General features: G+C 46.1%; 1 protein-coding gene across 1 annotated transcript; it reads left to right on the forward strand.

Moving 5' to 3' along the window:
* The first annotated feature begins 1,923 nt into the window (after window positions 1–1,923).
* LOC122435711 (60S ribosomal protein L26-like) lies at window positions 1,924–2,388 on the forward strand. The gene has a single exon (XM_043459838.1). It carries the CDS (start codon window positions 1,924–1,926, stop codon window positions 2,386–2,388), a length of 465 nt encoding a protein of 154 aa, XP_043315773.1.
* The last annotated feature ends 8,835 nt before the right edge of the window (window positions 2,389–11,223 follow it).

An 11,223-nucleotide genomic window follows, 5' to 3' on the forward strand; every position in this document is an offset into this window, starting at 1 on the left:
TCTGTTATATGACTTCATGTACAAGTAAGAACCTTAACACAGCATGCTTTGATTTCTCCTATCCTTTGTGGTATTGTTTTAATACATTTTGCTTGTACATATATTATAAACCTCCAAATACATTGTTATTGCTTTAAACAGTCATTTAGATCTTTGGAATAATTAATCCAGGTGAAATTCGCAGAACATAAAATTAACTATTTTAAAGTGAACAATTCAGTGGCATTTAGTAGTCAATGATCTTTTTTTTTTATTTTTTATTAGTTGCAGGCTAATTACTTCACAACATTTCAGTGGGTTTTGTCATACATTGATATGAATCAGCCATAGAGTTACACGTATTCCCCATCCCGATCCCCCCTTCCACCTCCCTCTCCACCCGATTCCTCTGGGTCTTCCCAGTGCACCAGGCCCGAGCACTTGTCTCATGCATCCCTCCTGGGCTGGTGATCTGTTTCACCATAGATAATATACACGCTGTTCTTTCGAAACATCCCACCCTCACCTTCTCCCACAGAGTTCAAAAGTCTGTTCTGTACTTCTGTGTCTCTTTTTCTGTTTTGCATATAGGGTTATCGTTACCATCTTTCTAAATTCCACATATATGTGTTAGTATGCTGTAATGTTCTTTATCTTTCTGGCTTACTTCACTCTGTATAATGGGCTCCAGTTAAAGAAAAACAATTTAAAGGTTGAAAACAAGTCTTTTCATATTTATCCACGTTTACCATATATGGTGCTCATCATTGCTTTTCGTAAGTCTGACTTTCCATCCGGTATCATTATCCTTTAATCTGAATAATTTCCTTTAACATTTCTTGTAATATATAGACCTTTGAATATTTTAAAGATGTCACCTGATGTCTTCTGGCTTGGAACATTTTGGTTGAGAAATCGTGGTAATCTTTAGGTTGGTGTCCCTGTATGTAAACGTGTCTTTTTCTAGGGATGTTAGCATTTTCTCTTTAGCTGTGGTTTTCAGCAATTTTCTATGATGTGCCTTGGTATGATTTTCTTCATTTTTACCTTTCCTGAGGTTTGTTGAGCTTCTTGAATTTTTAGTTTATTGTTTTCATAAGATTTGCCAAAATTTCAGCCATTATGTATTCCAATATTTCTTTTTGCCTGTAGCTCCTCCTGGAACAATAAATACACATATGTTAATATCTGTGGTATTGAAACACAGGTCACTGAGGCTCTGCTAACATTAAAAAAGTTTTATAGACATATAATTCATATACTATACAATTCACACATTTAAAGTATAGAATGCAAAGGCTTTTAGTTATAAATAGATATGTGTAGCCATTACCATGGTCAATTTTAGAATATTTTCATCATTTCCAATGAAATTCCATATGCTGGCTATCCCCCACCCCTAAGCAATCACTAATCTACTTTCTATCTGTACAGTGTTGCCTATTCTGGAAATTTCAAATAAATGCAATAATATAAATTGTGGCCTTTTGTGGCTGGTTTCTATCACTCTGCATAATGTTTTCAATGTTTTTCCATATGGTAGTATATATCAATACTTCATGACTTTTTATAGACAGACAGGGAGGCCTGGCAATGCTGCGGTTCATGGGGTCACAAAGAGTTGGACACAACTGAGTGACTGAACTGAACTGAATATGCCTTTGTATGAATATACCACACTTTGTTACCCATTCATTCTGTTAACTTTCAATCAGCCTTTTTTTCCTCTCTGTGATTCATTTTGGATAGTTTCTATTGCTATTTCTTCTACTTCACTGATATTTTCTCCTGTACTGTCTAATCTGCTATTAGGCCCATTTAGTGAATTTTTTATTTCAAATATTGTATTTTTCACCTATGCATTTAAAATATATTTTAAAATATTTTAAAATATATAATTTACTCTTCCCTTCTGTAGCCATCGCTGAAGCACCAGTGGCCAAAATGAAGTTCAATTCCTTTGTGACTTCTGACCGAAGCAAGAGTAGAAAAATGCATTTCAATGCACCTTCCCATATTCGCAGGAAAATTATGTCTTCTCCTCTTTCTAAAGAGCTAAGACAGAAGTACGACGTTCGATCCATGCCCATCCGAAAGGATGATGAAGTTCGGGTTGTACGAGGGCACTACAAAGGGCAGCAAATTGGCAAAGTAGTCCAGATTTACAGGAAGAAATATGTCATCTACATTGAACGAGTGCAGCGGGAGAAGGCTAACGGCACAACTGTCCATGTGGGCATTCACCCCAGCAAGGTGGTTATCACCAGACTAAAACTGGACAAAGACAGCAAAAAGATCCTCGAACGTAAAGCCAAATCTCGCCAAGTAGGAAAGGAAAAGGGCAAATATAAGGAAGAAACAATAGAGAAGATGCAAGGAGAAAGTCATCTTGTCTGCAGCTTTCATTAAAAACTGTTAAAATGAAAAAATATATATATATATAATTTAAAAGTTTAAATATATAATTTAAAAGTTAACAATTTAAAGTTAAAAATAGAACTACCATATGATCTAGTAATCCTACTTCTGAGTATATATCCAAAAGAAGTGAAATCAGAATCTCAAGAAAATATCTGCAGCCCATGTTCATTGTGGCATCATTCACAATAGCCAAGATACGGAAATGACCTAATTATCTGTTGATGGATGAGTGACATAAATGGATAAGGAAAATGTGATAGATATAGGTATATCACATTGCTATCTCTTTTTTCTTTATTTCTATAGTATTTATTTATTTTAATTGGATGCTAATTACTTTACAATGTTGTGGTGGTTTTTGCCATACATTCACATGAATCAGTCATGGGTGTACATGTGTTCCCCATCCTGAACCTCCCTCCCCATCCCATCCCTCAGGTTCATCCCAGTGCACCAGCCCTGAGCACCCTGTCTCATGCATTGAACATGGACTGGCAATCTATTTCACATATGATAATATGCATGTTTCAGTGGTATTTTTTTAATGAATCTCTTTAAGCATGTCTTTTCGTGCTTACCTACTTCAGTACGTGTCTCTATATCAAGTCATGAGGCTATATATTTTAATATGTACTATTCATCAATTTAAAAAATGAATAAGTAATAAGCACATTAAGTATATAAATTAACATTTCTTTCCTCACCATTTTCATGTTTTCCTTTAAATCCTTGGATATATTTATATTAGGCGTTTAATTAATGAAAGTACTCTGTCATTCCTGGCTCTGTTTCTACTGACTGACTTTTGCCCTGGCTGTGAAAGCAGCACATTTTCCTGCTTCCTTACATGTCTAGTAATTTTTTTATTGGATCTTAAATACTGTGAATGTTTGAGCATCTGGATTTCATGTATTCCTTTAACTCTGTTCTGGAAGTCAGTTAAGTTTCTTGCACATCAGCCTGAGCTTTTCCAGACTTGTTTTTTGGTTTCATCACAGCAGATCTAGAGTAGCATTTATTGCTGGGCTGTGTGTGCTGTGCTTAGTCACTGAATTGTGTCTGACTCTTTTGCAACCCCATTGATTGTAGCCCACCAGACTCCTATGTTCATGGAGATCCTCTAGGCAACAATACTGGAGTGGGTTGCCATGCCCTCCTCCAGGGGATCTTCCCGACCCAGGGATCGAACCCAGGTCTCCCGCATTGCAGGCGGATTCTTTATTGACTGAGCCACCAGGGAAGCCCAAGAATACTGGAGTGGGTAGCCTATCCTTTCTCCAGGGGATCTTCCTGACCCAGGAATCGAACCTGGGCTAGCTTATCCTTATTGCTGAGGTATGATATTTCTTGGGGTTTCTCCTGAATGCCCTGGATTTTCAAAAGGTTTCTTTATGCTGGCTGGTGGGAAACTGAATGTCTTTCAAACCTGTGAGAGCTCTGGGAATGTCAGCTTACAGCTTTGTGGTAGTTCTTTGCCTGACTTTGTGGCATTCCATCCTATGTGTGAATAGCTTAGTGTCAAGCAATCCAATCAAGTCCCCATGCAGATATCTAGAACTCTTTCTCTGTGTTGCTCCCTCCTTTCCAGTCCTCTGCCCTGCAAATTCCAGATTCCTCAGTCTCCCAGACTCTAATGTCTTTCTTTTAACTCACAGAGACCACTGTGCTCTTCAAGGGTTTTTCCTTCTCACTGCACGGTCCAGAAAGTGCCTCCAGACAGAAACCAAGGGCTGTCACAGACTTCACCTTATTTATTTTCCTTCTCTCAGAGATCACTGCCTGTTGTCCAATATCTAAAAACAGCTGTTTCATATAGTTCAGTTTTCTAGGTTTTTTTTTTGTTGTTGTTTAACAGCAAGAGAAAAAGTTTGATACAATTTGCTCCAACATGGTTGGCATCAGAAGTCACAGTAGAGATTTTTAAGCAGGGATATCATCATATTTGTTTTGAAGGAAAACCTGGTGGCCATCTGATAGTCTCTTGAATGGACAAGAGGTAATACCTAGACAGAAAGACAGAATAGATTATTTAAGCAGTCTGTGAAGGAGCCGATGGCGGTCTGAATGGGAAGAGCAGCAGGGGAACTGGAGAGGTGTGAAGACATGTGAAGTGGGACTGGCAAGATTTGCTGATAGACTGGATGTACATGACAGGTGAAATAAGGGGTTCAAGATGAACCCCACTTATGGTAGTGCCATTTACTGAGACTGCAGAAGAAGAAGCTTTGTTTTTCTTTTTTAAAAGAAGTATATTGTCTGTAGTGAGTTCAGTTGTGGACATGTGGAATTTGAGTCGCTGGTGAGCTGCCCTACCAGAGGAGGCAGTTAGATATGTAAAATTCAGAGGAGAGCTGGTGGCTGAAAAAATCAATGTGGGGTTTATGGCATATACATGACATGGTAAATGAGGCCACGGGAATGGGTGAAATTGTCCAGGGAGGGGGTGTCCAGTGACCAGAGAAGGCAGCCCTAGACAGAGTGAATGTCTTAATTTCTACCAGAGACCTGGATGCTGAGAGAATGGGCCACAGCTCAGGGAAGTTTTGATGGGGAGGAAATGGGATCAAGTGGGAGCCCTGCCCGTCCTGCCCCTGGAGAAGCAGCCCTGGGGGGGGGGGGTACTGCCTGGGGGCTCAGGGCCCAGGGATGGGAGTAGGAGTGCTAGGAGAGAAATCACCAGGCCCCAAGGCACATTCTGCTCACTTCAGTGTTCCTTTGGTTTCTGTCTGGCCCTGCCTGTCTCACCTCCAGGCACTACCATTAACAGCAGGACAAAGAAATGGAAAACTAGGGCAAAGAAATGCATAATAGAAATAGAAATAGTTTCTAAACCCCAAAGTAGGAGAAAACCTCAACTGGTATTTTGGAGGCGACAGGCAGCAGTTGCCACTCCGTCTCCACAGGCCAGCATTGTCAACTTGGCCCTGCGCCCTGCAGCTGGGCCCTGTGGCCTGGCCCCACTCCAACCCGCCCACATATCTTCTCCCCCACTTCTGGCACTGGGAACCATGCCAGCGCCTCCCCAGGCAGCCCGCCATGTGGCCAAGCCTGGGGAGCAGAGTAGGAGGACCTCGGAGTGACTGGGACAGGGAGAAGCAGAAATGCCACCGCTCTGGGTGGCGCTGGCATGGATAGTGAGCCCAGGCCTGTGTGCCCACCCTCAGTGGTCTCCCTGACTCTTCTCACCTAACCTCACTCACGCCTCCTGGAACTAAGGAACTAGCCATGGTGTCACCACACAGTTCTGACTCGAATTCATTCTCTGTTGGCCTATTGTTCTCCCATTGGCTCTTGTCTGTCTCCTCAGTGGGCTGGGGGGCCCTCCCAGGCCCGGGACCCGCCAGCAGTTGCTGTTTGCTTGACTTCTCCACAGTCCACCTTGCTTGGAAACATGCCAGGGCCACGCTGAAGGGACCCTTCTTCATCAGCTTTGCCGTCAACTTTGCAGTCAACTCAGATACATGACCTGCTGACTGACTTGTGATGAACTGCAGCATTCCTTTGAACTGGGGAGCCTCTTGGGGCATGTACAATAGGACCTGGTTCCCCCTGGTTTCATCTGCATTCAACTTCTCAAGGGCATGGCTTTTGGATAGAGCAAGGTATAGCTGGATTTCTTTTCTTTTTTTTTTTTAGGCCCTGCTGTGGGTCATGTGGGATCTTAGTTCTCCAACCAGGGATTGAACCTGTGCCCCTTGCATTGGGAGCACAGAGTCTTAACCACTGGACTGCCAGGGAAGTCCCTGGATTTCTTTTTTTGAATTAAAATAAATAGTTGGCATTGAAACATGTATATTACTATATGTGAAATAGATTGCCAGTCCAGGTTCAATGCATGAGACAGGGTGCTCAGGTTACCCTGGGATGACCCTGAGGGATGGGGGGGGATGTGGGAGGGGGGTTCAGGATGGGAAACACGTGTACACCCATGGCTGATTCACGTCAATGTATGGCAAAAACCACTACAATATTGTAAAGTAATTAGCCTCCAATTAAAATAAATAAATAAATTTAAATAAATAAATAGTTGGGGGCCCTTCCAGACCATCAGCAGTGAGCCCATACTCATCCTCTCCCCCAGACTTGGGAAAACAATGCTCTCTCTCCAGTGGGTACTGGACCTTCTGGGCTGTAGGGGGCATGTGTATCTACGAGGCTACACATCTTGATCCACTGCATCTTTGACTTCTGTCAATGGAGGTCCTCGGAGAAGCAGACATCAAGATAAGATTAAATGTGCAAGTGCGGTCTTGGGGGAGACCCCTGTGAAGGATGCAGGGGAAGAAGTAGAAGCAGGCAGGGAGCATCTTCCCATCCAGTGCAGGACTGATCCCTGAGAAAGGAGAGGAGGAAGGAAGGAGGCACGATGTGAGGCTGCTCACATTGCAGCCTGGTTCTGAGAAAGTTTAGATCACCGGGAATTACTTGAGCAAGGCTTGCTTATTGGAGGAATCTCGTCCCAGGGATGGACTGGGATTGGCATCCTTGCTGGACTTAGTCATTGGCTGGGAGCAGCCTGGGGGGAATTTGGCCTTGATATAAACACCACCGTGGATCCCAAAGTGGAGCCCCTGGGGCTGTTGGTGACCTCTGCGTCCCACAGGAGCAGGTTTTCTTGAGGTGAACTCTGAGCAGCACATCTCCATGCCCACCTCACCCTCCCTGCAGCCTCCTGGGCTTCTCCTCTCTGCCACCTTGCCTGGGACCAGTCTTCACTGGTTTGTTCCCAAGGCAATCGTTTCTTCCCTTCCAGCCAGACTCAGGGCCAGACAATCTGCCTGGGCCTCCTCAAGCTCCACAGCAGGGTCCAGGCCCCCAATCCCTGCCTGGGCAGAGAGCCGCTTGGAGCAGGCTGGGAGCAGGGGCCAGTGGGGAGGGGCTGGGTGCTTTGGTTCACCCACCGGCCAGGTGGTCAGTGCAGAGACATTAACAACAGCTCCCAAAGGAAGGCTGCTGCTACTTCTGTCCTTGTTCTGCACCCTCTGTTCTCAGGTAGATCTGGAAACCCAATCCTTCTTCCCTAGGCCTTCAAGGAAGCCATGACCCATTCCTCGGGGAATTACAGATGAACAGCTCTCTGCATGCTCTTGGCCCACCTATGTTGCTTGTGGTGGGAAAAGGGTAAAGGAGTGGGCCAGTGGGCAGTGGGCAGCTGACCAGAGCTAATGGAAGATCCAACCAGGATCCTGAGAGAAAATATTTCCTCTGGAAGAATGGCCCAGCCGGTGGTTTCTCCTGGCCCAAGCACCAGTCTGCTTTGGTGGTAGGCCCCCAGGATCTGGTCTAATGCCTGGGACAGACACAGTGGGTGCCAAGAACCTGTGGGTGGAACAAGTGTCTTCTCCTGGTTTGCCCTCCAGTGATCCCCTTTACCCTTCATTAGAATGTCAAGTTTGTGAGAGCAGGAACTTCGTGTTTTCCCTGCAATATCTTAGTTCAGAGCTGGCACTCAACAAAGAATGTCCATTGGGTTCCAGAGCCCTTCTCCCAGGGGCACAAGAAGGAGGAAAGTGTAGGCCCAGCCCATGAGAACTCGCAGTCTTCTGGGGAAACACAGCCTTGCAGGCAGCAGATGGTAAGCCTGGATTTACTCTGAAGCAGCTAGACATAAGGACCAATTTAAAAGAAAGCTCTGAGCAAGAACATAGCTGACCACAGCTGGTTGGCGGAGACTTTGGTGTGGAGGGGGACATTGGAATGACTGAGGTGACAAGAGCTGGCTGAAGCCAGCTGCCGCACATTTCCTTTCTAGGCTTCTTATTTAAGGGGAACACATATTCTGACCCAGAACTCTGGACACATGGCTTGGATGTGGGAAAGTGGGACTGGCCTGGAAAATCCGATAGGATGCTTCCTAGTCTCGTGCTGGAACTGCTCTTGGTAAAGAAGAGCCCAGATGGAGGCCTGTCTCTCTGCTGGTGGCTGGGCCAAATTCCCAGGCAATGGGTCTCACCCGTAGGCCTGTCTTTGGCTCTTTTGCTGGAGGTTGGCAGAAGTCAAGTATATCGAGGAAAGAGAAAGGCTTCTTGGACCCACGAGAGGGCAGCAGTACAGTCTCTGCCCCTGCCACCCACCAGAGGTGCATCCTTAACGTGACAGCACATCCTTTCAAGTTCTTCAGCCTTGATCCGTCAAGAGAGAACACCTTATTCATTCGCACATTGCCTTTGGACTCCAAGCTGTCACTGCCAGCCTGAGTCTGTAAGTGCCCAGAGGGCAGGTTCCAATGCCCTGTCATTTGTTAGGAGATTATTCTGTTCAACTTCAGATTCACTAAGGGCTCATAACTGAATGAGAAGGAATTAGTGAACAAATTCCACTCCCCTCAGATGTCATAAGACTCTTCTTCCTATGTTGGGAATGGTATGGACCTGAAACTTTCACACTCCATCTCAACAGGCAGACTAGGGTTGGGGTTTAGGTTGAGGTTAGGGTTATGGTTGGATTAGGGCTTAGTCCATGGCTGAAGTGAAGTCGCTCAGTCGTGTCCGACTCTTTGCAACCCCATAGACTGTAGCCTTCCAGGCTCCTCAGTCCATGGAATTTTCCAGGCAGCAGTACTGGGGTGGGTTGCCATTTCCTTCTCCAGGGGATCTTCCCAACCCAGGGATTGAACCCGGGTCTCCCGCATTGTAGGTAGATGCTTTGAGCCACCAGGGAAGCCCAGTCCATGGCTAGGGCTAGAATAAAAGAAGTAGTCTCCACAGGGATGGAATCCAGTCTTTCCCCCTCCTCCCCGCCCCACTGGCCATATCACCCAAGGTTGCTTTATAAATGTTTGAGGAAAAGGTCAAAGTTCAAATTTTTAGCTGGAATTAAAGGTATGGCAGTCTCCATTAATGCAAGAGTTATAGGTGGAGCAAGATTCAACCAAGTCATGGGGTCACACAGAGTCAGACACGACTGAGCAACTGAACAACAACAACAACAACAAAGATTCAGCCATGATTGGCTGTGAATGTGGCAGTGGCAGTTCTTTCAGGAGCTGAGGCTTGGCAGAGAGCAATGTTTGGAGGAGGGAATGGATTTGCCTGGAGCGGACAGGTTCTGAGGGGAAGACCTATGGAGGGATACCTTGGTGAGGGCTCCAGCAGACAGTCTTTGGTTTCCTCCTCCTCTTCCTCTTGGCTGACACCATGTGATAAGAATTGTGCTTATTCTTTCACAAACATTATCTTATTTTGTCCACAGGACACTCTACAAGGAAAGTCTGATATCATCCCATTTCACAGATGAGGAAACTGAGGCTGAAGAATGTTAGGTAACTAGTTTATGAGTTCAGAACGGAGCTAGGAGTGGGACCCGGGTCTGTCTGACTCCAGAGACTTGATTACTGCCACCTGCTAACTGAAGTTTCTCTTGGGGTCTAGGCTTGCTGTGGGTGTCCATGGGACAGGTGATACTTCTGATGCAGAACTGTCCCAAGCCTGACTCATTCATAACACCCTTCTGTCCAGTGCCCCTACAGCTCGACTCCCCTGGAGCCCTTTGGTCCTCCTGGGCCTCCTGGGAATTCCAGCAGGTCCACGTGGGCAGGAGCTTGCTCCCCAGGGTATGTGATATCTCTACAGACTCACCCCAAAACGACTGGGATGGGACCAGCCTCCAAGCCCCTGCCCTATCCTGCCCCTCTGCCTCTCTTAGCCCTGCTGTTCTCTGCAGGCTTCCTGCCTCCTGATAACTGTGGGAGGATCTGGCAGCTTGTGCATGAGGTTAGCTGGCCCCCGTCCAGGCTGAATTTCACTTGGTTATTTCCTCACCATATTTCTAACCTCCTCTAGAGACTCAATCTTGGTCTTGGCTGATTCTGAGCAGTCCAGTTGTTAGCTTCTCTGTGGATTTCATTAGTATCTTGTTTATTGGCATCTTACAAAGTTTTTAATGAAGGTGTTCCTGGAGACTGAGCCTGGAGTGGATCACTCCAGTTGGTCAGAGTTTGGTATTAATAAAGCCAAGCATGTGGGTTCAGGCACACCAGGCCTGCTGAGCGGTGCTGGGCTGCCAACCATAGGCTGAGGCTAAGCCCACAGGCTGACTTTGGGGACCTGGACCCCAGGTGACAGTGGGTGTGGAAAGTCATACTAATAAACAAACCAGAGTACCTGTAGAGATGCTGCCTTAGAAGTTTGGCCCCAGGTGTCTGCCTCCTCCCCCACCTCCCTGCCATCATTACACAGGCTTTAATGCAGCCCCGCACCCTCCTGCATTGGGAAGATCATGGAGTGATGGTGTGCTGAGGGGAACTGGTTTGGACCCTGCTCCCTATCCTTGCATTGGCAAGGCCCTGTGGTTGCGAACTTTCTTCTCTGCCCCTCCTTCTCCTTCTCCTGCCTGAACTGACCCAAACTGGACCCTCAAGGAGTACAGATGGCTCACCTGTGGTGTTGATGGCTCCTCTGGTTGGAAAGGGCCACATCTGCCTCATTTCCAAGATGGCACAGGAAAGTGGGATGGAACCCTGGTGACCTTGTTGCCCTGTGTGCCCAGCTCTCTCTGCTCCAGCAGCGGAAATGGCTGGGTGGGCACTGAGGGGCCATGATCCCTCCCCAGGACCCTCTGGGCCCATTTACAAGGCCCCATAGGGTAAAACTTGTGGCTGGAAAACAATGACAAGCATCCTGGCTGCTGGAAAGCTGGGTCCACACTGTCACCCTTGTTAGCCTGGATTCTCCCCTAATAAAAGGGCCCCTGTATTCTGGGACAGTAAATTTATTTTGCAGCCTCTATAAGTTTGTAGACTATGGCTTCTATTATGCTTATGATTTTTCTATTACTATTTCTCTCTACCTCCTACCTCTGCCAGCAGCAGGGGCTGAGTATAAG

Source organism: Cervus canadensis, chromosome X (genome assembly GCF_019320065.1).
Source record: "Cervus canadensis isolate Bull #8, Minnesota chromosome X, ASM1932006v1, whole genome shotgun sequence".
Classification (NCBI taxonomy): domain Eukaryota; kingdom Metazoa; phylum Chordata; class Mammalia; order Artiodactyla; family Cervidae; genus Cervus; species Cervus canadensis.

Coding starts and splice junctions, on each gene's coding strand:
- LOC122435711 (XM_043459838.1), top strand. CDS start 1,924: ATGAAGTTCAATTCCTTTGTGACTTCTGACCGAAGCAAGAGTAGAAAA.